The sequence below is a fragment of the Carcharodon carcharias genome, chromosome 15 (assembly GCF_017639515.1).
Source record: "Carcharodon carcharias isolate sCarCar2 chromosome 15, sCarCar2.pri, whole genome shotgun sequence".
Lineage (NCBI taxonomy): Eukaryota > Metazoa > Chordata > Chondrichthyes > Lamniformes > Lamnidae > Carcharodon > Carcharodon carcharias.
Window position 1 is genome coordinate 116,224,265 of NC_054481.1, and position 19,600 is coordinate 116,243,864.

A 19,600-nucleotide genomic window follows, 5' to 3' on the forward strand; every position below is an offset into this window, starting at 1 on the left:
AGGAAAAGAATGGGAGGAATTTAGACATAAAAACAAGTTCAAAAATGCTTTTACATTTTTATAGGGAATGAGTATTGTGGACAGTTCTCACAGGGAGAGATCCATGGATATGGAGTGATGAAGTACCTTGATGGTGCCCGGTATGAAGGGGAGTTTCAATACGGTGCCCGAGCAGGTGAATGATTGATTGTATTTTTGTCTGATTTTTGACTACATCTGCAGCCTGGCTTTGCAACTGCACCTTGTATCTTTTGGAGTTCCCTATAACTACAGAGCCAGAGGCTGACCCTCTGCTTGTTACTGACAGAATGTGTAATTCCACCTTATTTCTTTGTCTAGGACATGGAGCAGTGATAGATAATGAGGGCCAGGTGTACCGAGGCTCCTTCCACAACAATAAGAAACAAGGAGAAGGAGAGATGTTTTATAAGTAAGTGAATGCTAGAGCTAAGAACCCATTCACTCAAGTCCTCTTAGTTAGTGAGACAGTACTTACAAATGCGTAGAATGAGCCACACAGCTGTTTCCAGCTCTGTCCGCTCATTTGCTTTTCTAATTTTCACCAAGGTTTTACCTCTTCTTCTGCCTACCCAATTTTGAAAGTCCCAAAGTATTATGTATAGGATTGAATAGAATTTACATCGCAGAAACAGGCCCTTCAGCCCAAATGCTCCATGCTGGTGTATGTTCTTCACACAAGCTTCCTCCCACCTTAGTTCATCTTACCTATCAGCATATCCTTTTGGCTGGGAAATCCTTTCAAAAATAGAAACCACAAGTACATAGATTTAAATATGGTGAATAAGATGGGGAAATGTTATCAGTGTTTTTGAGGGGAAATTCCTTGCGTGCCCCCCCCCCCCCCCGAAAATAATTCAATCAATCTGAAAGGTTGCACTTTGGGCAAGGTACCAGAGCGTGATAGGCTCCAGGAGGTATAGCTCAATGGGGACTCGATACTTTCAGGAGGGGATTAAACTGTCAGAGAAAACTGTTTAGAAACCTGACCCCTACTCTTACTGTACACACAATACATAGAACAGGGCACTACACCCTGCATATGATGAACTCTAAAATCAATTAATGAGGAAAAAGATTGCTTTGACAAGAACTAATGACTCCTTTATTGCTGGGTTAGAAAGTCTTTGTTGCTCCATCAATATAAATTCTATTCTGTCAAATCTCAAGTGGATTCCTTTGTGAAGGATTTCATTAATATGCCTGCTCGCAGTCACTCATCCACAAATAGTCATGTTTTAATGACCTTGTGCCCTTGTTTCATGGCGGTGCCTTGCTCAGAAGCATTGCCTGTCTTTTCTTGAGCATCTTTCTCATACCTATAATATCCACTATGTTTTCATTGGCATTGATTGTCTGACTCTCCCTGTGTTTAAACAACAAAGTTCAGTCGCTGTTCTGTGCTGTTTTAGCTGACCTTCACCTGGGTTGGAGGCAGGGGAACAAAACAAAGGCACATTGTGCCTCTGGGCTAGGACAATATAAATCAGCCAGGACTGTTGCTCTTGCTTGCTCTCCAGTGACCCCTGGTGGAAAGTGTGTGTTTGTGATTGTTGGGTGAGGAAGGCAATCGGCTCAGCTGAGATAGCCTCTGGGCTGACATACAATGGCAACTGTCTTATTGAAACATCAGTAGATACTTGGCAAGGTTGGACATTTTCAGGGAGAGAAGGAAATAAAAGAGGGAAGAAAGCAGGTAACATCGTGAAGGAACCAGAATCAAAGAAAAGAGGACTGACCTTGGTACTGACTTAGCTGCATTTGTATTGTGCTGAGGCTGCAGCTAATGACACCAACTTCTCATACAGCCAATTAACTGGGGGTTCAGTAAGTAAATAATGTACAATTACCCAGTACTGCGCAAAAACAACCTTGCTTTTTCTATTTCTTTCCTCATTGTATCCTGAAGTAACTGACTCCATTCTGAGATACAACTTTCATTACACACTGAGTAATGTTGGGGTACAATTGCGTCCAAAGCCACCAAGTAATGTTGGAATACAGTTGTACAGGCACCGGGTAATGTTGGGGTAAAGTACCATTAAGGGGCACTGAGTAACGTCAAGGTACAGCTCCACAGGCACTAAGTAACGTCAGCGTACAGCTCCACAGGCGCTGAGTAACGTCAGGGTACAGCTCCACAGGCACTGAGTAACGTCAGGGTACAGCTCCACAGGCACTGAGTAACGTCAGGGTTCAGCTCCACAGGCACTGAGTAACGTCAGGGCACAGCTCCACAGGCACTGAGTAACGTCAGGGTACAGCTCCACAGGCACTGAGTAACGTCAGGGTACAGCTCCACAGGCACTGAGTAACGTCAGGGTACAGCTCCACAGGCGCTGAGTAACGTCAGGGTACAGCTCCACAGGCGCTGAGTAACGTCAGGGCACAGCTCCACAGGCACTGAGTAACGTCAGGGCACAGCTCCACAGGCACTGAGTAACGTCAGGGCACAGCTCCACAGGCACTGAGTAATGCCAGGGCACAGATCCACAGGCACTGAGTAACGTCAGTGTACAGCTCCACAGGCACTGAGTAATATTGGGCTACAGTTCCATTCACAGGCATTGAGTAATCTTGGGACCAGTTCCACAGGCACTGAGTAACATCAGGGTACAGCTCCACAGGCACTGAGTAACGTCAGGGTACAGCTCCACAGGCACTGAGTAACGTCAGGGTACAGCTCCACAGGCACTGAGTAACGTCAGGGTACAGCTCCACAGGCACTGAGTAACTTCAGGGTACAGATCCACAGCCACTGAGTAACGTCAGGGTACAGCTCCACAGGCACTGAGCAACGTCGGTACACATCCACAGGCACTGAGTAATATTTGGGTACATTTCCATTCACAGGCACTGAGTAATGTTGGGTTCTACTTCCATCCACAGCACTGACTAATCTTGGGATACAATTCCATCCACAGGCACTGCTGATGTCAGGGTACAGTTCCACAGGCACGAAGTAATGTTGGTGTGCAGTTTTACAGGCAGGGAGTAATGTTGGAGTACAGCTCCACAGGAACTGTGTAATGTTGGGTTACAGTTCCACAGGCACCGAATAACGTCGGGGCACAGCTCCACAGGCACTGAGTAAAGTCAGGGTACAGCTCCACAAGCACTGAGTAACTTCAGGGTACAGCTCCACAGGCACTGAGTAACTTCAGGGTACAGCTCCACAGGCACTGAGTAATGTCAGGGCACAGCTCCACAGGCACTGAGTAACGTCAGGGCACAGCTCCACAGGCACTGAGTAACGTCAGGGCACAGCTCCACAGGCACTGAGTAACGTTAGGGCACAGCTCCACAGGCGCTGAGTAACGTCAGGGCACAGCTCCACAGGCACTGAGTAACGTCAGGATACAGCTCCACAGGCACCGAGTAACGTCAGGGTGCAGCTCCACAGGCACTGAGTAACGTCAGGGTGCAGCTCCACAGGCACTGAGTAACGTCAGGGTGCAGCTCCACAGGCACTGAGTAACGTCAGGGTGCAGCTCCACAGGCACTGAGTAACGTCAGGGTGCAGCTCCACAGGCACTGAGTAAGGTCAGGTTACAGCTCCACAGGCACTGAGTAAGGTCAGGGTACAGCTCCACAGGCAATGAGTAACGTCAGGGTACAGCTCCACAGGCACTGAGTAACGTCAGGGTGCAGCTCCACAGGCACTGAGTAACGTCAAGTTACAACTCCACTGGCACTGAGTAACGTCAGGTTACAGCTCCACAGGCACTGAGTAATATTTGAGTACAGTTCCATTCACAGGCACTGCTGGTGTCAGGGTACAGTTCCACAGGCAAGGAGTTATGTTGGTGTACAGTTTTACGCAAGGACTAATGTTGGAGTACAGTGCCACAGGAACTGTGTAATGTTGGGTTACAATTCCACAGGCACCAAATAATGTTGGGGTACAGTTCCGCATACATTGTGTAATGTTGGGATACAGTTCCACAGGCACTGAATAATATTGGGGTACAGCTCTACAGGCACTGAGTAATGTTTGGTGTGCAGTTCATTCCACGGGTATTGAGTAATGTTGGGGTACAGTTCTATTCACAAGCACTGAGTAATGTTGGGGTACAGTTCCGCAGTCATTGTGTAATGTTGGGATACAATTCCTCAGGCACTGAGTAATGTTTGGGGTGCAGTTCCATCCACGGGTACTGAGTAATGTCAGGGTACAGCTCCACAGGCACTGAGTAATGTTGGGAAACAGTTCCACAGGCACTGAGTAATGTTGGGATACAGTTCCATTCATAAGCACTGAGTAATGTTGGGATACAGTTCCATTCATAGGCACTGAGTAATATTGGGGTACAGTTCCATTCATCGGCGCTTAGTAATATTAGGTTCTACTTCCATCCACAGGCACTGAGCAATCTTGGTGTACAGTAGTTCAGGCAGGGAGTAATGTTGGGGTACAGCTCCACAGGAACTAAGTAACGTTGTGGTACAGTTCATTCACAGGCACGGAGTCATCTTAGGGTACAGTTCTACAGGCACCCAGAAACGTTGGTGTACAGTTCTACAGGCAGTGAGTAATGTTGGGGTACAGCTCCATGGGAACTGTGTAATGTTGGGGTACAGTCCTGCAGACACTGCATCAAGTTGGGTTACAGTTCCACAGGCACTGAGTAACATTGGGGTACAGTTCAATCCATAGGCACTGAGTAGTCTTGGGATACAGTTCCATTCACAGGCACTGAGTAATCTTGGGATACAGTTCCACAGGCACTGAGTAATATTGGGGTACAGTTCCATTCACAGGCACTGAGTAATCTTGGGATACAGTTCCACAGGCACTGAGTAATGTTTGGGGTGCAGTTCCATCCACGGCTACTGAGTAATGTCAGGGTACAGCTCCACAGGCACTGAGTAATGTTGGGAAACAGTTCCACAGGCACTGAGTAATGTTGGGATACAGTTCCATTCATAAGCACTGAGTAATGTTGGGATACAGTTCCATTCATAGGCACTGAGTAATATTGGGGTACAGTTCCATTCATCGGCGCTTAGTAATATTACGTTCTACTTCCATCCACAGGCACTGAGCAATCTTGGGGTACAGTTGTTCAGGCAGGGAGTAATGTTGGGGTACAGCTCCACAGGAACTAAGTAACGTTGTGGTACAGTTCATTCACAGGCACGGAGTCATCTTAGGGTACAGTTCCACAGGCACCCAGAAACGTTGGTGTACAGTTCTACAGGCAGTGAGTAATGTTGGGGTACAGCTCCATGGGAACTGTGTAATGTTGGGGTACAGTCCTGCAGACACTGCATCAAGTTGGGTTACAGTTCCACAGGCACTGAGTAACATTAGGGTACAGTTCAATCCATAGGCACTGAGTAGTCTTGGGATACAGTTCCATTCACAGGCACTGAGTAATCTTGGGATACAGTTCCACAGGCACTGAGTAATATTGGGGTACAGTTCTATTCACAGGCACTGAGTAATCTTGGGATACAGTTCCACAGGCACTGAGTAATCTTGGGGTACAGTTCCATTCACAGGCACTGAGTAATGTCAGGTTACAGTTGCATCCTCAGGCACTGTGTAATGTTGGGATACAGTTTGAAAGGCACTGAATAATGTTGGGGTATAGCTCCATAGGCAATGAATGATATTGGTGTACAGTTCCATCCATAGGCAGAGTAATATTGGGGTACACCTCCACAGGAACTGTGCAATGTTGGGCTACATTTTTACAGACACTGAGTAATGTTGGGGTACAGTTCTACAGGCGCTGAGTAATGTTGGGAAACAGTTCCATTCACAAGCACTGAGTAATATTGGGGTAGAGTTCCATTCACAGGCACTGAGTAATCTTGGGACCAGTTCCACATGCACTGAGTAACGTCAGGGCACTGCTCGACAGGCACTGAGTAATATCAGGGCACTGCTACACAGGCACTGAGTAACGTCAGGGTACAGCTCCACAGGCACTGAGTAACGTCAGGGTACAGCTCCACAGGCACTGAGTAACGTCAGGGTACAGCTCCACAGGCACTGAGTAACGTCAGGGCACAGCTCCACAGGCACTGAGTAATATCAGGGCACTGCTACACAGGCACTGAGTAACGTCAGGGTACAGCTCCACAGGCACTGAGTAACGTCAGGGTACAGCTCCACAGGCACTGAGTAACGTCAGGGTACAGCTCCACAGGCACTGAATAACGTCAGGGTACAGCTCCACAGGCACTGAGCAATGTCAGGGTACAGCTCCACAGGCACTGAGTAACGTCAGGGTACAGCTCCACAGGCACTGAGTAACGTCAGGGCACAGCTCCACAGGCACTGAGTAACGTCAGGGCACAGCTCTACAGGCACTGAGTAACTTCAGGGTACAGCTGCACAGGCACTGAGTAACGTCAGGGTACAGCTCCACAGGCACCGAGTAACGTCAGGGTACAGCTCCACAGGCACCGAGTAACGTCAGGGTACAGCTCCACAGGCACTGAGTAACGTCAGGGCACAGCTGCACAGGCACTGAGTTATGTCAGGGCACAGCTCCACAGGCACTGAGTAACGTCAGGGCACAGCTCCACAGGCACTGAGTAATATTTGAGTACAGTTCCATTCACAGGCACTGCTGATGTCAGGGTACAGTTCCACAGGCAAGTAGTAATGTTGGTGTACAGTTTTACGCAGGGACTAATGTTGGAGTACAGTGCCACAGGAACTGTGTAATGTTGGGTTACAATTCCACAGGCACCAAATAATGTTGGGGTGCAGTTCCGCATACGTTGTGCAATGTTGGGATACAGTTCCACAGGCACTGAATAATATTGGGGTACAGCTCTACAGGCACTGAGTAACGTCAGGGTACAGCTCCACAAGCACTGAGTAACGTCAGGGTACAGCTCCACAGGCATTGAGTAATGTCAGGGTACAGCTCCACTGGCACTGAGCTACAACAGGGTACAGCTCCACAGGCACTGAGTAGTGTCAGGGTACAGCTCCACAGGCACTGAGTAATGTTGGGATACAGTTCTACAGGCGCTGAGTAATGTTTTGGATACAGTTCCATTGAACGAGTACTGGGGAATGTTGGGATACAGTACCATTCACAGGCACTGAGTAACGTCAGGGTACGGCTCCACAGGCACTGAATAACATCAGGGTACAGCTCCACAGGCACTGAGTAACGTCAGGGTACAGCTCCACAGGCACTGAGTAACGTCAGGGTACAGCTCCACAGGCACTGAGTAACGTCAGGGTACAGCTCCACAGGCACTGAGTAAGGTCAGCGTACAGCTCCACACGCACTGAGTAACGTCAGGGTACAGCTCCACAGGCACTGAGTAACGTCAGGGTCCAGCTCCACAGGCACTGAGTCACGTCAGGGTACATCTCCACAGGCACTGAGTAACGTCAGGGTACAGCTCCACAGGCACTGAGTAACGTCAGGGTACAGCTCCACAGGCACTGAGTAACGTCAGGGTACAGCTCCACAGGCACTGAGTAACGTCAGGGTACAGCTCCACAGGCACTGAGTAACGTCAGGGTACAGCTCCACAGGCACTGAGTAACGTCAGGGTACAGCTCCACAGGCACTGAGTAATATTGGGATACAGTTCTACAGGCGCTGAGTAATGTTTTGGATACAGTTCCATTGAACGAGTACTGGGGAATGTTGGGATACAGTTCCATTCACAGGCACTGAGTAAGGTCAGGGTACAGCTCCATAGGCACTGAATAACATCAGGGTACAGCTCCACAGGCACTGAGTAACGTCAGGGTACAGCTCCACAGGCACTGAGTAACGTCAGGGTACAGCTCCACAGGCACTGAGTAATATTGGGGTACACCTCCACAGGAACTGTGCAATGTTGGGGTACACCTCCACAGGAACTGTGCAATGTTGGTGTACAATTCCACAGACACTGAATAATGTTGGGAGACAGTTCAACAGGTACTGAGCAATGTTGGGGTACATTTCTACAGACACTGAGTAATGTTGGGGTTCAGTTCTCCAGGCGCTGAGTATTGTTGGGGTGCAGTTCCATCCACAGGCACTGAGTAATATTGTGGTACAGTTCCATTCATAGGCACTGAGTAATTTAGGGTTACAGTTCCACAAACACCGAGTAATCTTGGGGTACAGCTCCACAGGAACTGAATAATGTTGGGATACAGTTCTACAGGCACTGAGAAATGTTGGGGTACATTTGCATCACAGGCACTGTGTAATGTTGGGGTACAGTTCCTCAGGCATGGAATAATTTTTGGATACCACTCCACAGGTTCTCAGTAATGTTGGCGTACAGTTCCACTGGCACTGAGTAATATTGGGGATCAGTTCTACAGGCACTGAGTAATGTTTGGTGTGCAGTTCCATCCACGAGTACTTAGTAATGTTGGGATACAGTTCCATTCACAGACACTGAGTAATATTGGGGTACAGTTCCATTCACAGGCACTGAGTAATCTTGGGACCAGTTCCACAGGCACTGAGTAATGTCAGGGTACAGCTCCACAGTCACTGGGTTACGTCAGGGTACAGCTCCACAGGCACTGAGTAACGTCAGGGTACAGCTCCAGAGGCACTGAGTAATATTTTGGTACAGTTCCATTCACAGGCACTGAGTAATCTTGTGGTACAGTTCTATCCACAGGCACTGCTGATGTCAGGGTACAGTTCCACAGGCATGAAGTAATGTTGGAGTACAGTTTTACAGGCATGGTGTAATGTTGGAGGGCAGCTCCACAGGAACTGTGTAATGTTGGAGTACAGCTCCACAGGAACTGTGTAATGTTGGAGTACAGCTCCACAGGAACTGTGTAATGTTGGAGTACAGCTCCTCAGGAACTGTGTAATGTTGGAGTACAGCTCCACAGGAACTGTGTAATGTTGGAGTACAGCTCCACAGGAACTGTGTAATGTTGGAGTACAGCTCCACAGGAACTGTGTAATGTTGGAGTACAGCTCCACAGGAACTGTGTAATGTTGGAGTACAGCTCCACAGGAACTGTGTAATGTTGGAGTACAGCTCCACAGGAACTGTGTAATGTTGGAGTACAGCTCCACAGGAACTGTGTAATGTTGGAGTACAGCTCCACAGGAACTGTGTAATGTTGGAGTACAGCTCCACAGGAACTGTGTAATGTTGGAGTACAGCTCCACAGGAACTGTGTAATGTTGGAGTACAGCTCCACAGGAACTGTGTAATGTTGGAGTACAGCTCCACAGGAACTGTGTAATGTTGGAGTACAGCTCCACAGGAACTGTGTAATGTTGGAGTACAGCTCCACAGGAACTGTGTAATGTTGGAGTACAGCTCCACAGGAACTGTGTAATGTTGGAGTACAGCTCCACAGGAACTGTGTAATGTTGGAGTACAGCTCCACAGGAACTGTGTAATGTTGGAGTACAGCTCCACAGGAACTGTGTAATGTTGGAGTACAGCTCCACAGGAACTGTGTAATGTTGGAGTACAGCTCCACAGGAACTGTGTAATGTTGGAGTACAGCTCCACAGGAACTGTGTAATGTTGGAGTACAGCTCCACAGGAACTGTGTAATGTTGGAGTACAGCTCCACAGGAACTGTGTAATGTTGGAGTACAGCTCCACAGGAACTGTGTAATGTTGGAGTACAGCTCCACAGGAACTGTGTAATGTTGGAGTACAGCTCCACAGGAACTGTGTAATGTTGGAGTACAGCTCCACAGGAACTGTGTAATGTTGGAGTACAGCTCCACAGGAACTGTGTAATGTTGGAGTACAGCTCCACAGGAACTGTGTAATGTTGGAGTACAGCTCCACAGGAACTGTGTAATGTTGGAGTACAGCTCCACAGGAACTGTGTAATGTTGGAGTACAGCTCCACAGGAACTGTGTAATGTTGGAGTACAGCTCCACAGGAACTGTGTAATGTTGGAGTACAGCTCCACAGGAACTGTGTAATGTTGGAGTACAGCTCCACAGGAACTGTGTAATGTTGGAGTACAGCTCCACAGGAACTGTGTAATGTTGGAGTACAGCTCCACAGGAACTGTGTAATGTTGGAGTACAGCTCCACAGGAACTGTGTAATGTTGGAGTACAGCTCCACAGGAACTGTGTAATGTTGGAGTACAGCTCCACAGGAACTGTGTAATGTTGGAGTACAGCTCCACAGGAACTGTGTAATGTTGGAGTACAGCTCCACAGGAACTGTGTAATGTTGGAGTACAGCTCCACAGGAACTGTGTAATGTTGGAGTACAGCTCCACAGGAACTGTGTAATGTTGGAGTACAGCTCCACAGGAACTGTGTAATGTTGGAGTACAGCTCCACAGGAACTGTGTAATGTTGGAGTACAGCTCCACAGGAACTGTGTAATGTTGGAGTACAGCTCCACAGGAACTGTGTAATGTTGGAGTACAGCTCCACAGGAACTGTGTAATGTTGGAGTACAGCTCCACAGGAACTGTGTAATGTTGGAGTACAGCTCCACAGGAACTGTGTAATGTTGGAGTACAGCTCCACAGGAACTGTGTAATGTTGGAGTACAGCTCCACAGGAACTGTGTAATGTTGGAGTACAGCTCCACAGGAACTGTGTAATGTTGGAGTACAGCTCCACAGGAACTGTGTAATGTTGGAGTACAGCTCCACAGGAACTGTGTAATGTTGGAGTACAGCTCCACAGGAACTGTGTAATGTTGGAGTACAGCTCCACAGGAACTGTGTAATGTTGGAGTACAGCTCCACAGGAACTGTGTAATGTTGGAGTACAGCTCCACAGGAACTGTGTAATGTTGGAGTACAGCTCCACAGGAACTGTGTAATGTTGGAGTACAGCTCCACAGGAACTGTGTAATGTTGGAGTACAGCTCCACAGGAACTGTGTAATGTTGGAGTACAGCTCCACAGGAACTGTGTAATGTTGGAGTACAGCTCCACAGGAACTGTGTAATGTTGGAGTACAGCTCCACAGGAACTGTGTAATGTTGGAGTACAGCTCCACAGGAACTGTGTAATGTTGGAGTACAGCTCCACAGGAACTGTGTAATGTTGGAGTACAGCTCCACAGGAACTGTGTAATGTTGGAGTACAGCTCCACAGGAACTGTGTAATGTTGGAGTACAGCTCCACAGGAACTGTGTAATGTTGGAGTACAGCTCCACAGGAACTGTGTAATGTTGGAGTACAGCTCCACAGGAACTGTGTAATGTTGGAGTACAGCTCCACAGGAACTGTGTAATGTTGGAGTACAGCTCCACAGGAACTGTGTAATGTTGGAGTACAGCTCCACAGGAACTGTGTAATGTTGGAGTACAGCTCCACAGGAACTGTGTAATGTTGGAGTACAGCTCCACAGGAACTGTGTAATGTTGGAGTACAGCTCCACAGGAACTGTGTAATGTTGGAGTACAGCTCCACAGGAACTGTGTAATGTTGGAGTACAGCTCCACAGGAACTGTGTAATGTTGGAGTACAGCTCCACAGGAACTGTGTAATGTTGGAGTACAGCTCCACAGGAACTGTGTAATGTTGGAGTACAGCTCCCCAGGAACTGTGTAATGTTGGAGTACAGCTCCACAGGAACTGTGTAATGTTGGAGTACAGCTCCACAGGAAACTGTGTAATGTTGGAGTACAGCTCCACAGGAACTGTGTAATGTTGGAGTACAGCTCCACAGGAACTGTGTAATGTTGGAGTACAGCTCCACAGGAACTGTGTAATGTTGGAGTACAGCTCCACAGGAACTGTGTAATGTTGGAGTACAGCTCCACAGGAACTGTGTAATGTTGGAGTACAGCTCCACAGGAACTGTGTAATGTTGGAGTACAGCTCACAGGAAACTGTGTAATGTTGAGTACAGCTCCACAGGAACTGTGTAATGTTGGGAGTTACAGCTCCACAGGAACTGTGTAATGTTGGAGTACAGCTCCCACAGGAACTGTGTAATGTTGGAGTACAGCTCCACAGGAACTGTGTAATGTTGGAGTACAGCTCCCACAGAAACTGTGTAAAGGTGGCGAAGCTCCACAGGCTGTTAATGTTGGAGTACAGCTCCACAGGAACTGTGTAATGTTGGAGTTCAATTGCACAGGCACCGAAAAACATTGGGGTACAGTTGCACATACATTGTGTAATGTTAGGATTCAGTTCCATAGGCACTGAGTAATGTTTGGTGTGCAGTTCCATCTACGGGTACTGAGTAATCTTGGGATACAGTTCCACAGGCACTGAGTAACGTCAGGGTACAGCTCCACAGGCACTGAGAAACGTCAGGGTACAGCCCCACAGGCACTGAGTAACGTCAGGGTACAGCTCCACAGGCACTGAGTAACGTCAGGGTGCAGCTTCACAGGCACTGAGTAACGTCAGGGTACAGCTCCACAGGCACTGAGTAACGTCAGGGTACAGCTTCACAGGCACTGAGTAACGTCAGGGTACAGCTCCACAGGCACTGAGTAATATTTGGGTAGAGTTCCATTCAGAGGCACTGAGTAATCGTGGGACCAGTTCCACAGGCACTGAGTAACGTCAGGGTACAGCTCCACAGGCACTGAGTAACGTCAGGGTACAGCTCCACAGGCACTGAGTAACGTCAGGGTACAGCTCCACAGGCACTGAGTAATATTTGGGTAGAGTTCCATTCAGAGGCACTGAGTAATCTTGGGACCAGTTCCACAGGCACTGAGTAACGTCAGGGCACAGCTCCACAGGCACTGAGTATCGTCAGGGTACAGCTCCACAGGAACTGAGTAATGTTGGGATACAGTTCTACAGACACTGAGAAATGTTGGGGTACATTTCCATCCACAGGCACTGATTAATGTTGGGGTACAGTTCCACAGTCATGGAATAATTTTTGAATACCGCTCCACAGGTTCTCAGTAATGTTGGGGTACAGTTCCATCCACAGCCACCACATAAAGTTGGGGGTACAGTTCCACAGACACTGAGTAATATTGGGGATCAGTTCTACAGGCACTGAGCAATGTTTGGTGTGCAGTTCCATCCACGAGTACTGAGTAATGTTGGGATACAGTTCCATTCACATGCACTGAGTAACGTCAGGGTACAGCGCCACAGGCACTGAATAACGTCAGGGTACAGCTCCACAGGCACTGAGTAATGTCAGCGTACAGCTCCACAGGCACTGAGTAACAGCAGGGTCCAGCTCCACAGGCACTGAGTAACGTTAGGGTACAGCTCCACAGTCACTGAGAAAAGTCAGGGTACAGCCCCACAGGCACTGAGTAACGTCAGGGTACAGCTCCACAGGCACTGAGTAATGTCAGCGTACAGCTCCACAGGCACTAAGTAACAGCAGGGTCCAGCTCCACAGGCACTGAGTAACGTCAGGGTACAGCTCCACAGGCACTGAGTAACGTCAGGGTACAGCTCCACAGGCACTGAGTAACGTCAGGGTCCAGCTCCACAGACACTGAGTAACGTCAGGGTACAGCTCCACACGCACTGAGTAACGTCAGGTACAGCTCCACAGGCACAGAATAACGTCAGGGTACAGCTCCACAGGCATTGACTAACGTCAGGATGCAGCTCCACAGGCACTGAGTAACGTCAGGGTACAGCTCCACTGGCGCTGAATAACGTCAGGGTACAGCTCCACAGGCACTGAGTAACGTCAGGGTACTGCTACACATGCACTGAGTAACGTCAGGGTGCAGCTCCACAGCCACTGAGTAACGTCAGGGTACAGCTCCACTGGCGCTGAATAACGTCAGGGTGCAACTCCACAGGCACTGAGTAACGTCAGGGAACAGCTCCACAGGCACTGAGTAACGTCAGGGTGCAGCTCCACAGCCACTGAGTAACGTCAGGGTACAGCTCCACAGGCACTGAGTAACGTCAGCGTACAGCTCCACAGGCACTGAGTAAGGTCAGCGTACAGCTCCAAAGGCACTGAGTAACGTCAGGGAACAGCTCCTCAGGCACTGAGTAACATCAGGGAACAGCTCCAAAGGCACTGCGTAACCTCAGGGTGCAGCTCCACAAGCACTGAGTCACGTCAGGGTGCAGCTCCACCGGCACTGAGTCACGTCAGGGTACAGCTCCAGAGGCACTGAGTAACGTCAGCGTACAGCTCCACAGGCACTGAGTAAGGTCAGCGTTCAGCTCCACAGGCACTGAGTAACAGCAGGGTACAGCTCCACAGGCACTGAGTAACGTCAGGGTACAGCTCCACAGGCACTGAGTAACGTCAGGGTACAGCTCCACAGGCACTGAGTAACGTCAGGGTCCAGCTCCACAGGCACTGAGTAACGTCAGGGTACAGCTCCACACGCACTGAGTAACGTCAGGGTGCAGCTCCACAGGCACAGAATAACGTCAGGGTACAGCTCCACAGGCACTGACTAACGTCAGGATGCAGCTCCACAGGCACTGAGTAACGTCAGGGTACAGCACCACAGGCACTGAGTAACGTCAGGGAACAGCTCCACAGGCACTGAGTAACCTCAGGGTGCAGCTCCACAAGCACTGAGTCATGTCAGGGTGCGGCTCCACAGGCACTGAGTAACGTCATGGTGCAGCTCCACAGGCACTGAGTTACGTCAGGGTACAGCTCCACAGGTACTGAGTAACGTCAGCGTACAGCTCCACAGGCACTGAGTAAGGTCAGCGTACAGCACCACAGGCACTGTGTAACGTCAGGGAACAGCTCCACAGGCACTGAGTAACGTCAGGGAACAGCTCCACAGGCACTGAGTAAGCTCAGGGTGCAGCTCCACAAGCACTGAGTCACGTCAGGGTGCAGCTCCACAGGCACTGAGTAACGTCAGGGTACATATCCACAGGCATTGAGTAACGTCAGCGTACAGCTCCCCAGGAACTGTGTAATGTTGGAGTACAGCTCCCCAGGAACTGTGTAATGTTGGAGTACAGCTCCCCAGGAACTGTGTAATGTTGGAGTACAGCTCCCCAGGAACTGTGTAATGTTGGAGTACAGCTGCACAGGAACTGTGTAATGTTGGAGTACAGTTCCCCAGGAACTGTGTAATGTTGGAGTACAATTGCACAGGCACCGAAAAACATTGGGGTACCGTTCCGCATACATTGTGTAATGTTAGGATACAGTTCCTTAGGCACTGAGTAATGTTTGGTGTGCAGTTCCATCTACGGGTACTGAGTAATCTTGGGATACAGTTCCACAGGCACTGAGTAATACTGGGTTACAGTTCCATTCACAGGCACTGAGTAATCTTGGGACCAGTTCCACAGGCACTGAGTAAAGTCAGGGTACAGCTCCACAGACAGTGAGTAACGTCAGGGTCCAGCCCCACAGGCACTTTGTAATGTCAGGGCACAATTCCACAGGCACTGAGTAACGTCAGGGTTCAGCTCCACACGCACTGAGTAATGTTAGGGTACAGCTCCACACTCACTGAGTAACGTCAGGGTACAGCTCCACAGGCACTGAGTAACGTCAGGGTGCAGCTCCACAGGCACTGAGTAACGTCAGGGTACAGCTCCACAGGCACTGAGTAACGTCAGGGTACAGCTCCACAGGCACTGAGTAAGGTCAGCGTACAGCTCCACAGGCACTGTGTAACAGCAGGGTCCAGCTCCACAGGCACTGAGTAACGTCAGGGTACAGCTCCACAGGCACTGAGTAACGTCAGGGTACAGCTCCACATGCACTGAGTAACGTCAGGGTTCAGCTCGACAGGAACTGAGTAACGTCAGGGTACAGCTCCACAGGCACTGAGTAACGTCAGGGTACAGCTCCACAGGCACTGAGTAATGTCAGGGTACAGCTCCACAGGCACTGAGTAACGTCAGGGTGCAGCTCCACAGGCACTGATTAACGTCAGGGTGCAGCTCCACAGGCACTGAGTAAGGTCAGCGTACAGCTCCACAGGCACTGAGTAACGTCAGGGTGCAGCTCCACAGGCACTGGGTGACGTCAGGGTACAGCTCCACAGGAACTGAGTAGCGTCAGGGTGCAGCTCCACAAGCACTGAGTAGCGTCAGTGTACAACTCCACAAGCACTGAGCAATGTCAGGGTGCAGCTCCACAGGCATTGAGTAACGTCAGCGTACAGCTCCACAGGAACTGTGTAATGTTGGAGTACAGCTCCACAGGAACTGTGTAATGTTGGAGTACAGCTCCACAGGAACTGTGTAATCTTGGAGTACAGCTCCCCAGGAACTGTGTAATGTTGGAGTACAATTGCACAGGCACCGAAAAACATTGGGGTACAGTTCCGCATACATTGTGTAATGTTAGGATACAGTTCCATAGGCACTGAGTAATGTTTGGTGTGCAGTTCCATCTACAGGTACTGAGTAATCTTGGGATACAGTTCCACAGGCACTGAGTATTACTGGGTTACAGTTCCATTCACAGGCACTGAGTAATCTTGGGACCAGTTCCACAGGCACTGAGTAACGTCAGGGTACAGCTCCACAGACACTGAGTAACGTCAGGGTCCAGCTCCACAGGCACTGAGTAATGTCAGGGCACAGCTCCACAGGCACTGAGTAACGTCAGGGTACAGCTCCACACGCACTGAGTAATGTTAGGTTACAGCTCCACACACACTGACTAACGTCAGGATACAGCTGCACAGGCACTGAGTAACGTCAGGGTGCAGCTCCACAGGCACTGAGTAACGTCAGGGTGCAGCTCCACAGGCACTGAGTAACGTCAGGGTACAGCCCCACAGGCACTGAGTAACGTCAGGGTACAGCTCCACAGGCACTGAGTAACGTCAGGGTCCAGCTCCACAGGCACTGAGTAAGGTCAGGGTGCAGCTCCACAGGCACTGAGTAAGGTCAGCGTACAGCTCCACAGGCACTGAGTAAGGTCAGCGTACAGCTCCACAGGCACTGAGTAACGTCAGGGTGCAGCTCCACAGGCACTGAGTAACGTCAGGGAACAGCTCCACAGCACTGAGTAACGTCAGGGTGCAGCTCCATAGGCACTGAGTAATGTCTGGGTACAGCTCCACAGGCACTGGGTGACGTCAGGGTACAGCTCCACAGGCACTGGGTGACGTCAGGGTACAGCTCCACAGGCACTGAGTAGCGTCAGGGCACAGCTGCACAAGCACTGAGTCGCGTCAGTGTACAACTCCCCAAGCCCTGAGTAAGGTCAGCATACAGCTCCACAGGCACTGAGTAACGTCAGCGTACAGCTCCACAGGCACTGATTAAGCTCAGCGTACAGCACCACAGGCACTGATTAAGCTCAGCGTACAGCTCCACAGGCACTGAGTAAGGTCAGGGTACAGCTCCACAGGCACTGAGTAAAGTCAGCGTACAGCTCCACAGGCACTGAGTAATATTGGGGTACACCTCCATTGGAACTGTGCAGTGTTGGGGTACACCTCCACAGGAACTGTGCAATATTGGCGTACAATTCCACAGACACTGAATAATGTTGGGAGACAGTTCAACAGGTACTGAGCAATGTTGGGGTACATTTCCATAGACACTGAGTAATGTTGGGGTACAGTTCTACAGGCGCTGAGTATTGTTGGGGTGTAATTCCATCCACAGGCACTGAGTAATATTGTGGTACAGTTCCATTCATAGGCATTGAGTAATCTTGGGGTACAGTTCCACAAACACCGAGTAATCTTAGGGTACAGCTCCACAGGAACTGAATAATGTTGGGATACAGTTCTACAGGCACTGAGAAATGTTGGGATACAGTTCCATTCACAAGCACTGAGTAATGTTGAGGTACAGTTCCATTCACAGGCGCTTAGTAATATTGGGTTCTCCTTCCATCCACAGGCACGGAGTCATCTTGGGGTACAGTTGCACTGGCACAGAGTAATGTTGGTGTACAGTTCTACAGGCAGTTAGTAATGTTGGGGTACCGCTCCACAGGAACTGTGTAATATTGGGGTTCAGTCCCGCAGACACTGCATTATGTTGGGTTACAGTTCCACAGGCACTGAGTAACATTGGGGTACAGTGCAATCCATAGGCACTGAATAATGTTGGATTTTAGTTTTATTCACAAGCACTGAGTAATGTTGGGGTACAGGTCCTTTCACAGGCACTGAGTAATGTTGGGATACAGTTCCATTCACAGGCACTGAGTAATCTTGGGACCAGTTCCACAGGCACTGAGTAACGTCAGGGTACAGCTCCACAGACACTGAGTAACGTCAGGGTCCAGCTCCACAGGCACTGAGTAATGTCAGGGCACAGCTCCACAGGCACTGAGTAACGTCAGGGTACAGCTCCACACGCACTGAGTAATGTTAGGTTACAGCTCCACACGCACTGACTAACGTCAGGATACAGCTCCACAGGCACTGAGTAACGTCAGGGTGCAGCTCCACAGGCACTGAGTAACGTCAGGGTGCAGCTCCACAGGCACTGAGTAACGTCAGGGTACAGCTCCACAGGCACTGAGTAACGTCAGGGTCCAGCTCCACAGGCACTGAGTAACGTCAGGGTCCAGCTCCACAGGCACTGAGTAAGGTCAGGGTGCAGCTCCACAGGCACTGAGTAAGGTCAGCGTACAGCTCCACAGGCACTGAGTAAGGTCAGCGTACAGCTCCACAGGCACTGAGTAACGTCAGGGTGCAGCTCCACAGGCACTGAGTAACGTCAGGGAACAGCTCCACAGCACTGAGTAACGTCAGGGTGCAGCTCCATAGGCACTGAGTAATGTCTGGGTACAGCTCCACAGGCACTGGGTGACGTCAGGGTACAGCTCCACAGGCACTGGGTGACGTCAGGGTACAGCTCCACAGGCACTGAGTAGCGTCAGGGCGCAGCTGCACAAGCACTGAGTCGCGTCAGTGTACAACTCCCCAAGCCCTGAGTAAGGTCAGCATACAGCTCCACAGGCACTGAGTAACGTCAGCGTACAGCTCCACAGGCACTGATTAAGCTCCGCGTACAGCACCACAGGCACTGATTAAGCTCAGCGTACAGCTCCACAGGCACTGAGTAAGGTCAGGGTACAGCTCCACAGGCACTGAGTAAAGTCAGCGTACAGCTCCACAGGCACTGAGTAATATTGGGGTACACCTCCATTGGAACTGTGCAGTGTTGGGGTACACCTCCACAGGAACTGTGCAATATTGGCGTACAATTCCACAGACACTGAATAATGTTGGGAGACAGTTCAACAGGTACTGAGCAATGTTGGGGTACATTTCCATAGACACTGAGTAATGTTGGGGTACAGTTCTACAGGCGCTGAGTATTGTTGGGGTGCAATTCCATCCACAGGCACTGAGTAATATTGTGGTACAGTTCCATTCATAGGCATTGAGTAATCTTGGGGTACAGTTCCACAAACACCGAGTAATCTTAGGGTACAGCTCCACAGGAACTGAATAATGTTGGGATACAGTTCTACAGGCACTGAGAAATGTTGGGATACAGTTCCATTCACAAGCACTGAGTAATGTTGAGGTACAGTTCCATTCACAGGCGCTTAGTAATATTGGGTTCTCCTTCCATCCACAGGCACGGAGTCATCTTGGGGTACAGTTGCACTGGCACAGAGTAATGTTGGTGTACAGTTCTACAGGCAGTGAGTAATGTTGGGGTACCGCTCCACAGGAACTGTGTAATATTGGGGTTCAGTCCCGCAGACACTGCATTATGTTGGGTTACAGTTCCACAGGCACTGAGTAACATTGGGGTACAGTGCAA

The 19,600-nt window shown here is 49.7% G+C and overlaps 1 protein-coding gene across 1 annotated transcript in view; it reads left to right on the plus strand.

Moving 5' to 3' along the window:
- The window catches only part of LOC121288461 (MORN repeat-containing protein 1-like), a 109,459-nt gene that overhangs the window by 8,488 nt on the left and 81,371 nt on the right, over window positions 1–19,600 (plus strand). Inside the window, exons 4-5 of the mRNA XM_041206993.1 lie at window positions 65–175; window positions 340–430. Coding sequence (XP_041062927.1) covers window positions 65–175; window positions 340–430 — 202 coding nt within the window. The remainder of the gene's footprint in view (window positions 1–64; window positions 176–339; window positions 431–19,600) is intronic.